Here is a 19,001-nt window from a genome sequence, read left to right as displayed (position 1 = left end):
AGCCTGGTACCTTCCTGTGTTCAGTTTTGTCCTCATTAAATTACTCAACTTCAGCTCAAGAGTTTTTCTCTTCACGTAGAACGTCAGGCCCTCCAGTGTACCAAGTTTTCGTTTCTGTGGAGTTCTGCAGAGTATTAACTTCCGCATGCTTTACGGGGCTCAGAGCCTTTTATTTTAGTAATAGATCTCTAAATTTATATTTAGAAATTCACTATACACGGATGCATTTCTACATTGCCTTGTTTGTTATGTGGAAGTTGTAGCTGTCAGCTGAGACATGAAGGTGTCATTCTAGGTTTCTTACAGCATGAATCTAAAGGTGACCCTTTCCACAGTGCAGAATGATTAGCCTCTGTTACAGATGTGAACAGGAGCAGCTGAAGCCAGGCACCCAGGCAGGGAGTTGCAGTGTCTTATTGTTTCTTCAGGGATTGCCTTTGTTCAGGAATTGCACTTAAAAATGACCAGTCATTTTTAAGTGAGGGGAAATGATTGAACAACAGGTAAATGTTGAACCTGCTCGTATTAATGCTTCTACCTGCAAGTGTAATTCTATTCCTGTGTGTTAAAATGGCTTGTCAAAAGAAACATTAAAAGAATTTGAATATTTTTGGTGATGTGGTGCACAGAAACAAGCAGATCTTTGTAATCTTCCCTATCATTTTCTCTTTACTCTGACAGGTTAGCTTTGAAATCTTGCAGAGCTCTCCTCAGTATGTGCTGAAAAGAAAAGCAGAAACTATTAACAATGGCCTTCAAGCTATTGAAAAGATGTTACAACAGAAGAGTGAAAACATTGCAAAAGCCAAAGAAGTTCAGAAGGTATTTTGCCAAAAAAACTTGTGGGTGCCAAAAGATTTTTGGTTGTTTCTACAGGGCCTGGTTTAGCGGGAGTGTAAAGTGGCCCTCCATTCATTTTATGTCTGTAAAGGGAGAAGTACAAGCAAGCATTTAGCTGGTGAATGTTTACCCGTTCTTTCTCACAGGAAAAGACCTGGGTTTTTTTCAACTGTGAATCACACTGCTAGATGCAGTGCATTCTGTTCCCATCGTATCAGTTCTGAAATCTTTGCAATTCCATGTGCTCCACATGAAAAGCAAGTAATTCCTCTGTTATCTTTGAGCCGGACCTTGTATTTAATTTCCCCTCTCTCCACCTCCACATGCAGCAAATCTGGGATATGCTGGACCTTTGGCATTACAAACTCAATGAACTGGATGAAGAAGTGCACGATATAGTAGAGCAGAATTCCTGCCACGCACAGGAGTTGATGGATATCTTAGTGACCCCCCTTCAGCAGTACCAACAGGTCTCGCAACTTGCCGAGCGCAGAACTGCCATTTTAAACAAGGTAGATGCAAATGTACAAGTTTAGAAAAAGAAATCATATTTTATAAAAAAACAAAACAAAGGCCTTGCAATAAACATCATCAAAGGCTGTCAAATGAGTCAACAGTCAAAAGCCTGCTGTAGGTTCATTGGCTTATTGTAGCTAAGAGCGTCTGGAGTGGCAAACATCACCCCCAGCTGCTACCCCAAAGAACCAGCTCTGCACCTTGGTTGACAGGGGTTAGTGGGAGGAATTCATGCCCCTGGGCAGGTGATGGGATGGTTCTCTGCTAATGTGCTATCTATTAAAGTAACGTTGCTATATAAATTGCAACAATGCCCCCATGAAATGTAAGCATGTAAGCACCAAAATTACCTTTGGTTATGGGAGATTGCCTGAAATCATGAACCTGTTTCAAAAAAATTATGATCTTTATTTCACCATACTAATTTAACTGACCTTGATGAAAATACATGCTATTTTCTTTTAATCTTGTCCATAGATGCATTTATCCTATACAAGGGATAGAAATGCGTATGTGCTTTTTTGTGAAATCCTGTCATTTCCTAGGCTGCCAACAAGATGGAAGAATATGATGAACTCTTGAAGAATGTGAAAGTTTGGATAGAAAACACTGACTGCTTGCTAAAGGCAGATGCTCAAATTAACTCTGGAAAAAGCTTACGCAAACATACTGATAACCTTCAGGTAAGTGTTAATGCAGATGTATGGTCTTGTTAGAACTGATTGCTCTGTACAGATGCAACAATGCATTCTTAAGTCTTACTGACATAAATAATTTACCATTTTCAGTAAATCCTTTAAGTGAAAAATAGTTGACACTCATGAAAGATAGATGGGTACTTTTTGGCGTTGAACATATCTGACTTGTAGAAGTGCTGAACTGTAGAACATCTATCTTCCAAAAATATGTGATTGTCTTCTGTTACCCTTCTGTGTGGCTATAATCAGTTTTTACTGCCTGGATATATACAGTTCTTTCTGTATTTTGTGTGTGTGATCCAAAAAGGATAAAGATTTGATGTCTGTGTGTAAAGATGGAAACTTTGAAGTGAGTTGTGGTTTGGAAGGCATTTCTTATTGTATCTGGAAAGTAATAGTGATTGGTGATTTCAAGAATCAAATGTTTGTAATATTACAGGGAAGATTAGGGCCAGGCAAGTGTCAAGAGGATTTCTGGCAATTTCATATTTGAAATTCAAGTTTTCTATACATCCACTCCTTGGCTTAGGCCAAGAAGTTGGTGCCCTGAACATAGATTTTTGTATTAAAACTAGTAAGAATTCCTCACAAGAAGTAGCTGACTGTTCTGGACTGGTATGTTACAGAGCAAATAGCTACAATGGGGAGGTTGTGATTTCCAAAATCTGTGACCATTTTCATGAAAAATCTTATAGTCTTCTCCATTTATGATTTGGATTGTTTTATGTGTTGTGGGCTGGGAAACTAGTGGATCTGGAAATGCACCCAAGGCTTGCATTAGAGTTGAGACATGCATTTGGTCCTTTCCTTCATACACTACAGAGACAAGTGAATCACATGCGTTTCTTGCAGCCCTTACTGTTCTTCGTGAAGATGTTTCACTGTAATTAATCCAAAAGCTCATCCAGTTAGCTGCAGGAGATGGGAAGAATCTTCCCATCACACGCAACTGGCCAGGTATTTTCTGGAGCACTTTGTTACATCTGCTGTCTGCAGGCTGGTGTGCAGAAAACCTTTTCATGTCTCTGGCTGACATGTCTTGTTCATCTACTTGGGATTAGCCCGACTGTGGCACAGGAGCTGGAGAGAAATCTTCCCCAGGATCTGATGCTTTCCTTTTTTTTGGTGTGGAACCTCTCTCTGAGTTTGAAGTCTTTCTCTTCATGCCTTTTGTGATGCTCATGTAGGCTTATTTTATCTAATTGATTGCCTTAAAAATATAGCAGCAGTCTCTCCATTTTCTGCCTGCAGGATGCAGCAGTTCGGTTCCCTTAGAAGTGTTTTAGTCTGAACTAAGCTTTTGGGAGTATATGCAGCGGTCAGTGACATACAGGGAATTAAAACTGATTCCTTCTGGTCCTAACCTGTGAAAGTTTCATATTCACCATTGATGGATGAAACTAAGCTCTTATTTTGTCTCCAGATGGCTTTGGAAGACTCGGAGCAAAAGCAAAAACTTCTACACAGTGTTTACTTGGAGCTGGAAGAGCTAGCGCCAGTCTTTGAAACAGACAGCATAATGCAGCAGTTAAATGAAATAAATGATCAAGTAGCAACTTTACAGCATGAGATAGCAGAGATTCTTCCGCAGATCCAGCATGTGGCTGATGTAAGTTTGGGTGATCTGTAAGTGCCTTTTATCAGAGCTTCATCATAGGCTATGAAATACAGATTATATTGCCGGCATAGAAAAGGGTGTGCTGGTTTTAGTAGGTGTGCCATGTGAGGAAATTAATTGTTTGAAAACCAACCATCAGGAAGGTGTTTTGTATCTAATTAAGCTGTAAGGTTCAGGAGTATTGGTGAAACTCCTTGTTTAGGAGGAGAAATGCAGGGCTTGTTGACTGGCAAATTAGAAGGGCTTATCTTGCTGGAGGGTAGGGCTCCTCTTAAGAGGCACCTGGACAGGCTGAAGAAATGGGCTGACAGAAACCTCATGAAGTTCAACAGAGGTGAATGCAAAGTTCTACACCCAGGAGGGAATATGTCCAAATACCAGTGTAGGCAGGGGGCCAACCAGCTGGAAAGCAGCTCTGCCAAAAGGGCTGGTGGTCCTGGTAGACAAGTTGATCATAACAAAGGAGCATGGCCTTGCAACAAGAAGGCCAGCAGCATCCTGGACTGCCTGAGCAAGAGTGTACCCAGGAGGTCCACGGGAGTGATCTTTCTTTTTGGCACCTGTGAGATCATATGTGAGTGCTGTGACCAGTTTTAGGTTTCCCAGTGTAAGAAAGACATAAACATACATGGAGAGAGTCCAGAAAGGTCACCAAGGTGGTCAAGGGACTGTAGCACAGGATGTAGGAGGAAAGGCTGGGAAACCTGGGTCAGTTCAGCCTGGAGAAGAGACAGTTAGGGGGGGAGGCGGGGGGTGGGGGTGGGGCAGGTATTACTGCTGTCTACTGCTACATAATGGGAGACCATAGACAGGATACAGCCAGACTCTTCTTGGGGTGTGCGGAGAAAAGATGAGCAGTAACAGACCCAAATCATAACAAAGGAAATTTCACCTACCTATTAGGAAGATTTTTTTTTCAGTGAGATTGATCAAACACTGGATCAAGGGCACAAAGTGGTGTTAAAATTGCCATCCCAGGAGATACCCAAATCTCACCAGGATCAGGCCCCAAATGACCTGCTCTGACCGGCACCAGAGACCTCCTGAAGTCCCTTCCAACCTAATTTATTCTATGACTCTTGTCTCCGTGAGAGTTCAGAAGCAGCTGTACTGTATGTGGATCCGTTTTCCAACTCACATAATAGTCTTTGTATAGGAAGCCACAACAGAGTAATTAGTTTCCTATGCTGACAACAGTCACCGCTGGAGAAATGTCTTATCACTACTGGTGATTTATAACGTGACTTTTCTGTATTGAAGGTTTAAAATAGACTAGGTAACTTTAGATACTTAATTCCTCCAGAAGTTATGATGATATGGAATTATAATAACTAGCCTTTTGACAGGTCACATCCATTCACATATCCTGCATGTGCTGCACTTGTGTTTTAGTATTTCTTTTTAGACGTAAGCAGAAGGCAGAAATGCAAGCTGGCTTTGGCATTTGTACTATCTGCAAATACTCTCTTTGTTCCCAAAAATCTAGGAATTGGATGCCATTGAATCTCACGTGAAAGTGTTTGAGAAGGAAATTGCCAAAATGAAGACAATCCTGTCATCAGAAGATCTGTTAGAGTTTTCTCCTAAAGACCAACTTCAACATGGACAGGTCCGTGAAAATCCCTGTATAGTGTGTGTCCCCCCCCCCTATCTTTAAGCATAAGTTAGCATAAATATGCTTTCAGAAGCATAAGGCTGTTTTGTGAGTGCAGACTCCCTGAACAAGTTTTTGGTATGTGACTGAAATGTTAGTATCACACAAATTCTAACCCTCAGGTCAAAGAGTGAAAGTATTATTTCAGCCATAGTTTCTGTTCCATATTTCTACAGTAGCAAGTAGTGTCATCCAAGAGGAGCATACTGGTAGGGCAAAACAGTTGGTGCAGAGGACCTGATAGTTGCATGTGCCTTGCGGGGGCTTACTTTGGACTGATCCCGTAGAACAGACATCCATTAGTGGCTGGATGTCTTCAGAGACTCTTCTGGAGAGTGTCTTCTGCTTTAGCTTCATTTGAAAGCAATCCAGTTTGCAAGGTCCAGGACAACTGCTCAATGTAAACCCTACTAAAGCAGAATGGTTTTGTTCAAACCATGAGTATGCTTCTTGAAGGGATTGCCCGACCGTCTGTTAGCATCAGACATTAAGTAATTTGAAAGTCTGAGGATCAGGCCCTGTTTTTCCCTAAAGGAGGCAAAATTTAGTAGGTATTTCTGGAAACATAGGCTGGGGTGACTTACCATAAAACCATTTCGTCATGCAGGGACTTCACTGCAAAGATACCTTGGCCAGATTGTTTACTTTCTCTCCTTGAGTGAAGTAAAGCAAAGTAGTATGGTATCTTCTCTTTCGTACCATGTGCAGTCCACCTCATTAGCTGACTTAAATGCAAAAAGCGTGGCTTCAGTTTCTGGGGAGGGATAAAAATGTCATCATACCTCATAGCTTTGTTATACAAAGAACAATTTTGTAATGGCTACACTATATGGAAAACCTAAGGTAATATTTCTTCTGGAAAATAACATTCACCTACTTCCTTATTTTAAATTGAAGCTTGGATAGTATGCTAATAACAAAAAAATCCTTATACAGGCTGCTTATGAATGAGAGAATAAACATCTCTATTCCATTTGGAACCTTTTGAAATGACATCTTTGAAATGACATCAAAGGTTGGAACCTTTGAAATGACATTGAAAGGGAATTTAACAAAAATATTAGTAATTAAAAGGCCCAGAGGTGCTTTGTATTTATATTTTTTTCTTCTGGAGTTCCCAGCTGAATGAGACCTCAGTAGGATTTCATATTTCTTTAGAGCCTAGAAGTTGTGAGTTGCTATTGCCATTGTGTCTTGCCTAAGTTGATCGATCACCAAGTCTTCCATAAAATGTGTATTGTGGTATGAAACTGCACATTTCTGTTCATCCAGAACTGATAAAGGTGCTTGTAAACTGTGCATCCACTTGGGGTGTTCTGATATGAAATGTCTTTGACAGGAAAGCCATCTTCAGAGGTTTCTCCTGGCTTCCATCCCAGTTCATCATCTCAGCTATGTTGATAAGGCTGTTTGTAAGACCATTATAAAATGGCGAGGTTTAGCGTAGGGCATTTCACAGCTGGTTTGCAACATAAGAAAGAAAAACCAGAATGGCTAGAGTGGTATCAAAGGGTTTGCACCAGTGTTTTAACTGTCTTCACTGCCAAAGATGCACTACTTTGAAATTACATGTTTAGTAAATAGTAACTAATCTGAATGTGATCTTTTTTTGTTGTGCAAACCTTATGTATGTATATGCAAAAAAAAGCAGAACGGTAAATGTAAGTTGTATCTCTGTCTTGCTTTTGACAACCTCAGCATGCATTTTCACTTATTTATTCCAAGACTAAAATATTCTTCCTTCTTAAATGGGAAACTCACCAAACAGAACTTTTGCACATCATGACAGTAATATAAATTTTCAGTGTTGATTTTTCCAGCTCAGAATCACATCCATCATCTGTCCTGTATCCTAATAGGTTATACTTGACCGTGTTGGTCCCATGCAAAAGACCATTGCTCATATACAGTCCTACAAAGAATCACTTCAGCTACCAGGGGTGAAAATGCAACCTTTCTCAGTCTTCCAAACAGCAAGACAACTCTTGAGAGAATTGAAGAAATTAGAAAAAATTACTAAGGAACAAAGTGACCTATTGGAGGTAATTGATTTAATTTCTTTTTCCTTTTTTTTTCTGTCACCGAAACCGCCTTAATTTTATAATAACAATATTGTCTAGTGATCAAAATTTTTACAGGTATATAATACACCTGCTGTGTCTTCTATGTTGTGGTTTGGGGATTTTTTTGTTCTGGGTGGTTTTTTCTGTGTAATTTGATACTACAACAAGGCACACTGGATAGTCTTGCAATTCATTTCAGTTTTCCAGTTCAGTCACAGTTGACACCATGTGTTTTAGCATATTGTAGAAGAAAAGAAGGCCCAGGTGTGTTATGACCCACAACTGATGATTGAGGTCCAGTGTTATATGCAGGCATTCAAATCTGCAACGTTCAAGTGCTTAAACTTATCTTGAACGTGTCAGTTCTTGTTGACAGCCAACAGATAGAAACTGCTGACAGCAGAAAGTCTTTTGCTAAAGATGATGTCCCCAAATCAGTGAGCCAGGGAAGTGAGCATTTTCTACCACTGTCACTTGGTTAATTCATTGTGTTGAGGCTGGTGAACTCCTGCCCTCAGAAGGTCCCATGTACAAATGTGTCTGCATAAGTGATTGTGCGACAGGGGGCTTGGAGGTGCTTTTGCTAGGCTACGTTTGGAAACAGAAGGGATGCAACAGCACCGGTCTGACACACGGCTGTACAAGAAGGCAGTGCTGGTGAGTCAGTGAGCATTAACGAGGGTCAGTGAGCATTAACTCGTGGGCAGGAAGGTTTATGAAACAGCTATGCTGGCTCCAGACCTGAAGTAGTATCTGTGCAGCACTTCACTGAGTGATGTGGTTGTATCAGCTCAGGAAGGTTTTAATTCGGGGAGCAATCTGGAGTTCAGTTATGCGTGTTCCTGTGTCAGCAGAGATGGGAAAATTCTCATGTGACCCATCCATTTCTCAGCAGGATGATAGCAGCGCCTAGAAAAATGATACAGTATCTTTGCTGGTTTGGTTTTCCAAACCTATTACAGTAAAGTAGAATGCTTTAGAACATCTAACTTTTTACTGGGCATTCCAGAGGCCAGGCAGACACAAGTCGCAACTAAAATGTGAGTGTCCATCTTTGATTTTCAGTTTGTGAGATTGAGTACCACACCAAGAGAAAACTCAGACATGCTACACGACTAATGCATGCTTGGAGTTTTCCAAAAAGCAATGACTAGGTGAGATCCATATGATCCCTATGATCTTTTTTTTGTAAGTCTGTACAGTTTCTTACGTCAGAAAAATGGATGTGGTAAAATGTAACTTTTTCAGAGATTTACTAGTTTAAATACTCGAGAATTTTCAAAACCCATCAGAAACAGGATGTTTTGCAATTATGAAGTGTTATCATAAGAATTCTAACTGGTTTATGTGGAGCATTAGGTCAAGATCTAGATTTTTCTCCCTTTTGAAAGGGAGCTGTAACCTTTTTTTGCTCAAGATTTGCCTTTATTTTGTAGGCATCTAACAATCTGTAGCTGAGTGAAATTTCTTTGTGAGAAAACAGATAGGAAAAATTGTAGTTCTTGGCAGCTAGGATGTCAACCTGTGCAAAAAAAAGGTTTTTTCAGTCCTGTTGAATGAGTTGAAAGCAGCAGTACTACAATAGAAGTTTAGCACCAGCTGAGATGCCACAAAGGATAAAGTTAATAAAGGACGGCATTTTGAGTGCTGCAGTAAAAAGGTAGCAAGTATCCTGATAAAGAGGACAGCAAATGAAAGGCAGTCTTCCTGTACAAGTATAGACATAGTTATTTTTGTCCTGAGGATTAGTTTTGAAATGTTAGTGTTTGGATGCAGTTGCCCATATTTTCCTATCGGTGATGCAATAGGATATTGCACTAGTAACTGTTGTATAATTAAGTTGCAGTGTAACAGCTGAAAAGTATAACAGAAAAAAAAACTGTAAGAAGTAGTGTAAACGCTTCGGGGCAGAATTTTAGGTGACTTAGATCTGTGTTGGAAGTTGCCCTCTTTTTTATTATGCCCTGTCAAGCACCACACCTATCGTTACCTAAATGTCATCAGGAAGAGGAGCTGGAAGCCACAGCTGCTTCTACCGGTTTTCTGTGCTGGAGAGTGGCAGTATTTGCATACCAGATGATGTACTATGCTCATTTTTAGTAACCTCTTCCATAACAAATACAGTGCCTGCCTGTGTGTACACTCTGGGCAGGTGGGCCTTTTCCATGGGTAGGTCTTCTAGTATCACCACAACATGAAAAGTAAAGAGCAGATATTAAGCAGGAAATAACTCAAAAGAGAAGCAACACTTCTAGGAAGAGTTTCAACCCCACATATATGGCATAATTTAAGTTGCATTAGGAAAAGGATACAAAAAGATTTTTTTGCCCTTCAGTGGAAGGCAGGGAACAGATGAGTTATCTTCAGGCAAGTGGCTATATTCACTGGCCTGTGATGGAAGACACTGGAGTGTCTCCATTTTGGAGAACAAAATATTCATGTTCTTTACTTAGTCAAGGAAATTTTACCTATCACTAGGCAGTCCTATTTGCATGGAAGTGAAGGTATGGGTAAGAGAATCTCCCTTTTAGAAGGGCTTTTAGTTTCTCATTAAAACTGAGCAGGAGAAGACCTACTCTTTTTTTTTTTCCTTCTCTGATTCTTTAGCTATGACATTAAGATTATAGGCCGAAATTAAATATCTTCCTCTCCAGTTTGGCTTTTTTTTTCTTTTTTTTTTTTAAAGTTGGGAAAATAGATTTTTCTTCCTTTTAAAACCCGTAAGTGAAAAAAACCCCAGACATTTAGAACCTTACTAGTTTGCATTTTATTGAGAGGGAGTGCTCCTATGAAGAACTGACTGAAGGAACAACACTGCTACTACTGCTCATAGCAGGAGAGACTCTTTGCTCTGAAAGGCAGAGTCTGTGCAGACTTGGCAGAGAGATTCTTTGACATGTTGGGCTGTTCAGGTGCTGCCATCAGCAGAGTAAGTTCAAGCCTGTTGACAATAGGCCGCATTTTCTTCATTACCTTTTGCAGACACCTGAGGAACAGTCAGTCCTTGGATATTCTTTGGTTCTCAGCCCATGGGTCAGAAAACACAGAGCCACCAAATGTTCTGCAAATTAAATGTTTTCACAAAATATTCTGATTTGTAGATGTAACAAATTCCTAATTACCTGAGACATTGTGACAGGCTGTGGCTGACAAACATGAGCAGTGTTTGTGGGGAGATGCCGATTTCTGTATGAACAGTAAAGCATGGGGGTTGAGGAGATTTTCCTGTCACTGTCAAATGAGTAGAAGTGAATTTGGCTGTTTATAATATACGTTTTCCTGTAAGCCATGTAAGAAGAGGAGGCTCACCCGAAGTGGGAATATTTATCATTCTTATAGGAAATATTCAAATTGTCAGATACTGCGGTTGGCTTATCCTCTGAGCTGCAGTGTCTGCCTAGTGTACTGCACAGTTCATTTTTGGTCAGTGCAGAATTAGCTGGTAGTAAAGGCGTGAGCACCAATAAAAAACAGGTAGGCTTTCTAACTTGATATGAAACCCTGTAATTTCTCTGGTTTTTTTCCCCCAACCTGTTCTACATTGTAGTGAATGTGTTAAATATGCTCCATTTGCATTTTATAGCCAAATTTGTATCTGTATTCTGGAGTAAGCAAAGATGTCTCCTAGGCAGAATACACCGTCATACTTTGCCTTATGGATAAAGCGGTTTGTTTGTCTTTAGCAAATGAATAATAAACTTAGTAACGATAGGGTTGTGCAAAGTTGGCAGAACAAACACAGTTTCTTTTACATGTAACTACAGATGCAAAGGAGGCTCCAGTACTCCTCAGTACAAGTTTGTTGCATTACTGACTAGTTTGTTTCTGTACTGCTTAATTCCAAATTATTTATGAGGATTACTATTTACTATTTCACAGGAAGCTGTAATGAAAATAGAAGAATGTGAGCAAGAAATTGAAAAGTTGAAACAATTCTTAAAGAACCACTTGGTTGAAATATCACATGAAGATCAGCCACTGGCTCAAAAGACTCATTGTCCAGAGGTGGGTTTCGTTGTTTTCTCTCCATGTGTGTTACTTGTCCTGACTAACGCTAATCATGACAATGCAGAGCACTGAGAAAGACCAGTGTTCTTCCCCTCCCTGCCACAGTCAAGCAGGCAATTGAATGTCATAGTGTGACTATAAATTGATGTATACCAAGAGACGCTACAACTAATATTAGTTTGCAGGATGGGTTTATCTTTTGTTACTTACTCCTTACTGATTTTGATGTGTCATTTGTATCTATATCAACTTATAAGGAAAATTTAGCTATTTTCATGATGGCTGTTTTGGTGAAAGAATATGTAGCACTGATAGCTTGCCTGTGTGCAGCATCCTCCTGATGTTGCTGAGGTAGCAGCTTGGGATAGTGCATAAGGAGAGAACTGAGACCATTTCTGATCACTGACCATGCGTTGGTGCTCTCGGTGTTTCTGGTTAGGGTTAGATTCTTGACACTCCTTTCCTTGTCCTCACTGCCACACTGTGTTTTCATCAACAGATAAACGTGTGTTGCTTTTCTTTCTACAGTCAGGGGCTTTCTGCAGTGGATGAGTTGATTATTCAATGCTAAAATAAGATGTATTTTAAGGACAGCACTGCAGAAGTCAGGAAATGACTAATTAAGTGTTTATAAAGTGCCTCTGAAATGCTTGGCTGTTTGCAGTCAGTCACGATAAAGTTATTATACATACATTATACTTGCCTAATAACTATAATAACTCGGTAGGCTCCTAAGTACATAGCTGCTCTGCTTTCAGGTGGTTGGATGTTGGAGACTTGATGCTAGTACTAAGCATGACTAATTTCCTGATTCTTGCTTTTTTTTGTCTTTGAGCGTAGGACTTACTGTTGAATAGCTCTTGTTTTAAAAGAAAACGTGTTTCATAATTGTAGCGTTTCATAATAGAAGTGGGCAATGGAATTGCCTATCTTATTGAGGGACTTCAGGTGAAAAAGTGATGCTAATACAAATTTGGTGTCTGAGGAAGTTTTTGGCTAATTAAGTTTGCAAAACAGTAGCTGGTAAACATGTGCTGTAAAGTCTCCTCTTGCAATGAATAGAAATACTGTTCTTGGTGCACATTTATTAAAATCTGCCAAATTACCATGGATGGCTGTTTCTTGGTTCCAGTGACATTTTCTTGCCTCTACCTTTGGAAGATTTTTGAGTTTTTGAGTGTACAAAAGGAAAACAACATCCTTTTCTGAGCAGAGTTTCCATGCCCTTTGAAAATTTGCTGGGGTATCTCCTTCCACCTTCCCTGTCATGCAGCTGCACTAGTGTTATTAAGAGAAGAAGCTGTAGCTGAGACAGAACCAGCAGTCTTCCTGTTTTCATCTGTCACAGATTATTACTTGCATAGTATTTTTCATGGTAGAGCATGATAAGGAATCACTGTGGTTCTTATTTCAAGCCTAGCATCAAAGCTTGCTCTGATGGACTGAGCCCAGTGTGCAATGGGATATTTAGCCCCAAGTTTCAGTTTTCTGAGCAAGCAACAATGCTTCAAAGAGCTTTAGCACTTCCAGGAACGCAGGGCGTAGGTAATTTTATTCCTTGCCCTGCCTTACTCTTATTTGTTGTGCTTTCTGTGCTCACCTGGAGACTGGGTGGTAAGAAAAGGCTCTAGCAGAAAGCTCGAAGGGCAAAACACCGGCTAGAGCAATAGCCATGGCCCAGGAGGCAATCAAGACTGATTTATTAGTTTTGTTAGTACAAAGTTACTTGTTATTTGTTAGTACAGAGTTACTTGGTTTATTGTTTAATCCCCACAGAACATCATATATTTTCCTTGTACTTTGTTGGGGACCATTGCTCCCAATATCTCATTCAAATATGTGGGGTAGTTTTGCCCCTAGCCATGTCACTAGAGCCCACCAAATGGCTTGTTTCCTTCTCTTAGGCCAACTTCAGCAAAGATTCAGCCCTGGGCTACCCTTATTGCTGTCTGCCCCCATCAAGGCTATCCCAAGTGTTTTCTGTCAGGTTCCCAAAGAAGGTAGTTACAGGTAACATGACCTGCGCTGACACACAGAGTAATGTAACCCAGCTGCATTCCCTCTGTTCTGAAGGAAACTTGTATTCCCATGGCTATGCAGGACCTAGTTAGAATTAGTTATCCAGCCTTTCGCATTTCCTTCCAGACTACCAACTTCTGTGTTACAGGCAGCAAGTGCTGTCCTGAGCTGAATCTGTTGTTGCTGTTTTGCATGTCTTCGGACATCTCTTGCAGTGACAATGGGGAACTGTCCCAATGCCCTGAAAAAGGAAAAAGGGGAAACAGCCCCAGTCCCAGTAAGATGCATCATTAGTATCATCTGTTACATTACTGTTTGGTTAAGTAAGAAAAATGGATGCTTACAGATGTTGTTGCTCCTTAGGGAGAAATGGAAGCTGTAAAAGAAGAAATCATAAAGTTGTGCCAAAGAAAGGAAGATATCCTTACTGGGATGAAGAATTCAATGTCTGAGCTTCACCAGCGCTTACAGCAAGAAGTGCCTGAATCAGACAGTGAACCCACAGCCTCTGTATTAGCACAAAGTGACTTGATGGGGTCTGATGTTCCTGGTCAGCAGGTAAGTGGAGCACCACGTTGTGATCACTTACCTGAGAGCCAAAGCGGGAAGGTAAATAACCCTTTTTCCTCCAGGAGGAGTGGCATGTGAGAGGGGAGCACCCTTGCAGCTGTGAATCAATATTTCTCCTCCCCTTTGTGCTTCTGAATGGTCCCAGAAGGACTAAGCGTGATGCATGTCTAGGAGGAGGCAGGAGAGGTGTGCCTCTGTTTATTTTTTAGCATGAGCAGATCCAACATGAAGATTGCACCAAGCAATCAACAGCAAAATGCTCGATATGTAGTTTTGTTGATAGTCAGTTGTTCTGGGATTTTTGGTAAATTGTTTTCATGAAGCAAAATGAAATTTGTCCCAATTATAGCTGCCATGTTGAAACATTACAGCATAGAGACAAGTCCTGATTTTCAGTGGTGCCTAGTACCTGCAGCTTTCAATTACTTTAATGCAGGGTGGCAGATTTTCAGTGCTTCTCCAAAAGTGGACTCCAAGTGGTAACTTTCTTGTGGCTTACAGGCAAAAGAGAAGAGGATGTTACTGTTCTTGTCATGAATAACTGGGTTGTCTCTTTGTGTGTATTTTTGTAGTTGAAAAAAAGAGGAATGATGTCTCTTCTACCTTCCTTAGACGAAGAATCAGAAGACTGTTCTGTCCACAGCAAGGTGAGTTCAGTATATATTTTACATATACAGCTATACATGTAAGATACAAGATTTTGGTACAGGACAAATTATGAAAAATGTATAAATCTGAAATACGTCAGAACAAATTAAAATATCTGTTATTGCTCCAGGATACTAGGAAATTGCACTCAGGCCAACCTACTGATGTTATGATACCAATATCACACAGCACCTCATTCTGTAATGTGTGATCCTGCTTTTGATGGGATTACTTATGCAGTAATACCTCTTTATGAAAGTGTTAAGAAAAAAAGGCATGATCTGACTGTTGGGAATGAAGTTAAAACAGGAGAGATTTCTGGGAGAACAGGAGATGCTGCTCAACAGGTTGCTCTGAATCTGGGTTGCCCTTTCAGACTCCAGGTGAACTGCAGAGGAGCAAAGCTGGGAGTGAAGTTTCAGATGAAATTAGCTTTATAGCTTTTTGGAAAAAGAAAAAAAATTTAACCCATAAAACCTTCTGCACACTTTCCTGCACCTTAGGGACTAAATGAGATATACTCGAATGAAATCAGAAATGTGCAGAAGTGCTGGTGAGTTTATAGCTTGGCTACCCACTTGTAGAGCAGTTTACAGCCGGCTGGTAGTGAGCAGCTGTTGTCATCTGCATCTCCTGGGAGGGACTGTGGCCTCAACCAGGTTTTGAAGAATCTCCATTTCTCTGAAGTCCTGGCTATGAATATTACTTAGTCTTTTTGCTACATCCTTGCAACAAGAATCAAAAGGGAATGTGGCAAAGAGGTGATAAGAGTATTGGAGGGGTTGCCTTAGGCCAGGCAAGGATGAAACTCCATGGCTAGACCATGCAAAGAAGTCCAGACAGCTTGGATAGACCTGTGTCTTACTGGTCTGATCCAAGCAGTTCAGTTTCAAGTTTCTGGTTCTGCACCTTCACTGGTGCAGTGTTCTTGGTATACATGACATTTTAGGGTCCAGGACAGGAGAAAGGTTATTTCTTGATGTTTGGGGTTTTTAAATTTTTTTAATAGTGTGAAAACAATGAGGATACTCTGAGGTTTCTAGAGCAATCTATCGGTTTCATCCAGCTGCCATTACCCTTGCAGCGAAGCTATAGAGCAAGGGGAGAGGTGGGATTTAGAAAAGACAATAAAGATAGTTAAACAAGGCAGAAATATATCAAAGTGTTACTTAAAGGTGTTGCAGTAATTTACATTGCCTGAAGGAATATCTGAGCTTCCTGCTCACAAGCTAATGCTGAGCTGTTACTGCTTTCAAAGGGAAGTACATGTCACGGTCCACTCAGTGGACTCGTGGTGGTTCATTTACTATGATCTCGAAGCACAAAAAATCAAGGTGACCACGCCAAGGGTTATGCTTCAGTCAAACAGCACAATTTTATTGTTTGCCCATAAAGCGGCATGCAATAGGTAGAAAGACAGAAAGTGAAGAAGAGATAAAGAAAAAAAAGAAAAGGAAAGAGGATTATAGCTACCACCACGGGTCCAAGGCGTCCCTATGGTCCCAGGTCCAGGCAGCATCCCACCGGTCCTTCCGATCCTCGTGATCCTTGGCGGGGAAGATTTCCGAAGTTGGGTTGCTAAGGAGCCATCATTTATGCCAAGCAACACACCTTGCTGCTCCTCTGGTCCATGGATTGTTGCCAGTCTCTGCCTTCTCCAGCACGGTTACCAGGGTTACCGGTTACCAGGGTTACCGGTTACCAGCATGTCCAAAGAGGAGTGCCCCAGGCGTGGTTTGCCTTAGAGGCGGGCGGCTTCAGACCAGGAGGTGTGTTTTTGTATTATAATGATATTATAATGTAGAAAGTTAACCTGAAGTTTATGTTTTCTGGTTCATTGTCATGACAATGATTGTGATCCATCTTCTGGACAGCTGTTATGCGGCCTTATTGTAGTTGTTCCTTCCAGTGCTGGGTAGCAGGAAGCAGCATAGTACTCCTTGTACTGTGCAGTCCTCCTTCCCAAGGTCTCTGGGTCTCAGTGTCCGTGAGGACCACATTCCATCTCCAGGTCTCTGTTAGCAATGTTGAGACAATATCGTTCTCTTTAGACTGACTCTTACGGTACAGCTGCAGAGAAAGATGCAAGCTTTTGGCCTTCAGGGAGAGACGATGAAAGGCACGAGGAAGACAGTGCAGTCTCCTGGTCTTCTGGTACCTTGTTGGATAGCATAGTTCAGGTAACACAGTCAGGTTTATCTCCATGGCAATGGGAACGCATCTTTGTGGAAAAGAACTGCGCAAATCCTAAGTATTGCTGAAGTCTGCAAAGCAGAAGAACTGCAGAAGTGCAGGACATGATGTCCTTATTCAGATCCTCCATCTTCCATATTACACTAAATCTTGCCATTTAAAATCTGTTTTCCTGTGGCACAATATTGGCTGTACTCAATGACCTTAAGGGTCTTTTCCAACCTAAATGATTCTATATTAATTCTTGTTAGTCTGACAAAAATCCCAAAGATAGAAAGGCACACTTGATAGCAGCAATTTGTTTCACCTAATTCCTGGAAAGGCTGTAAAATGTGCCTTTTGTTGGAGGATGATTTTTGGAAGAGCTTGTCTTTGTACGTGAGAAGATCAGCATCTAAGATGCAGTCAGCTACGATTTTGCTGGCATTGTGTTCTGTTCTCCATAGTGTCCCAATATGATAGCTGCAATTGTTTGTTTCTGTATATCAATGTTACAAGCATTGTCTTGGTCTTGGGCCAGGACCACTGTAGGTTGAGTGGGTGCTGCCCTTTAAGGCTTCTCGAACACTACAAGTGGGATCAAGCGCAGCCTCAGCGAGTTTGCAGGCAAGACCAAGCTGAGCGGTGCAGGTGACACACCTGGGGGACGGGATACCATCCAGAGGGGCCTGGATGAGGTTGGGAAGTGGGCCCGTGTGAACCTCATGAGATTCAACAAGGTCCTGCACCTGGGTCAGGGCAGCCCCCAGTATCAATACAGGCTGGGGCACGAAGGGATGGAGAGCAGCCCTGCGGAGAAGGACTTGGGGGTGCTGGCGGGTGAAAAGCTGGACGTGAGCCGGCCATGTGCGCTCACAGCCCAGAAAGCCAGCCGTGTCCTGGGCCGCATCAAAAGCAGCGTGGCCAGCAGGCTGAGGGAGGGGATTCTCCCCCTCTGGTCTGCACTGATGAGACCCCAGCTGGAGTACCGCATGCAGCTCCGGAGTCCTCAGCACAGGAAAGATACGGAGCTGTTGGAGCAGAAGTGTGCAGTATTGCTTCTTAAGGGAGGGCAAATAAGAACTGCACAAGACATACTTGAAAATACACCTTTTTTTTTTTTTCTGTGTCACCTGGAGCCAAATAAAGTGTATTTGACTGTTGCAGCTGAACACAGGTAGCTTTTGAGTGTTGCCCAACAGTTTGCTTTGCGTCTCTAAACTGCAATGCTTTTGCATCTAACTCCTAGAGAAAAACACTTCTCCCCAGGGAGACCTGGCTGATGGTGAGTCATCCCGCTTCCTGTAGGCTCGGGTATACCTGTGTCAATGCAAATTGCTGCTTGGAAACCTGTTACACCAGATGAGGGATCACTTGGCTGCTGAGTTTCTCTTTCTTTTTCTTTTCTTCTTCTTTTTTTTTTTTTTTTTTTAAATAAATTAAAAAATAATCTGGCAAACACGGTGGCTGTGTGTGTGTGAAAATCCAGACCGATAACCGCGTTTCTTTCATGTGCTTTGCTTCAGAGCAACAAGCCGCCTCCTGCCCACGCTGGGAAGGCTGTAGCTCACAGCGGGCTTGAGCCGGAAGTGATCCTGCAGGTGTGCCAGGCCCAGGTTGCTGAGATGGATCAATGGCTAGATCAAACCAAAGTGTCCCTGAGGTCAGACCCTCAGACCCCCAAAATGCAGCACATGGTGGAACAGCAGCTTGCTGATTGCCAGGTAAGTCGGAGCAGTCAGTTCGCTGCTGCCATCCAAACAAAGTCACCCCTTCCCTGGAGCATGTGTCTGCAGAAGAGCTATGCTTACTGCTTCTCTTCTCCCCGCTTAATTGACTTCATCACACTTGGCCAAAAACAGGTAACCGCTTGGCTTTGGTGTCAGGTGTGGCTTTGGAAGGGCTTAGTTAAATCAGATAGAGTTGGGAACTTTATGCATCCAGGGCATTTAGGTAGAATTCTTGAGTATTTTTAAAGCTCTGTTTTTCTTTGGATTATTTTCAGAAATATGGCTTAGTATAGTTTGAATCCTCTATTAAAAGGCAATTTTTCATTTTTTGCAATCATGATAAATCAGGTAGAAAAAAGAAATTATTTTTTTCTTTTGACATTTTCAATTTCTGTTTTTGCTGGAGTGATATAAAAGACTGGTAGAAGGTAGCTTCCAAGCTGGTAAATTCTTCTTGTATACTTT

The 19,001-nt window shown here is 41.4% G+C and overlaps 1 protein-coding gene across 2 annotated transcripts in view; it reads left to right on the top strand.

The window, feature by feature from the left end:
- The window catches only part of SYNE2 (spectrin repeat containing nuclear envelope protein 2), a 191,358-nt gene that overhangs the window by 95,560 nt on the left and 76,797 nt on the right, over window positions 1–19,001 (top strand). For both annotated transcript variants that reach the window (XM_055716088.1, XM_055716089.1), the window contains exons 56-65: window positions 682–822; window positions 1,170–1,352; window positions 1,902–2,039; window positions 3,478–3,663; window positions 5,159–5,281; window positions 7,186–7,368; window positions 11,269–11,394; window positions 13,780–13,974; window positions 14,559–14,633; window positions 18,333–18,530. In XM_055716088.1, coding sequence (XP_055572063.1) covers window positions 682–822; window positions 1,170–1,352; window positions 1,902–2,039; window positions 3,478–3,663; window positions 5,159–5,281; window positions 7,186–7,368; window positions 11,269–11,394; window positions 13,780–13,974; window positions 14,559–14,633; window positions 18,333–18,530 — 1,548 coding nt within the window. The remainder of the gene's footprint in view (window positions 1–681; window positions 823–1,169; window positions 1,353–1,901; window positions 2,040–3,477; window positions 3,664–5,158; window positions 5,282–7,185; window positions 7,369–11,268; window positions 11,395–13,779; window positions 13,975–14,558; window positions 14,634–18,332; window positions 18,531–19,001) is intronic.

This window comes from Falco cherrug, chromosome 7 (genome assembly GCF_023634085.1).
Source record: "Falco cherrug isolate bFalChe1 chromosome 7, bFalChe1.pri, whole genome shotgun sequence".
In the NCBI taxonomy this organism is placed as follows: Eukaryota; Metazoa; Chordata; class Aves; order Falconiformes; family Falconidae; genus Falco; species Falco cherrug.
Note: the sequence above shows the minus strand (reverse complement) of the source record. Positions and strands in the feature narration are given on the sequence as shown.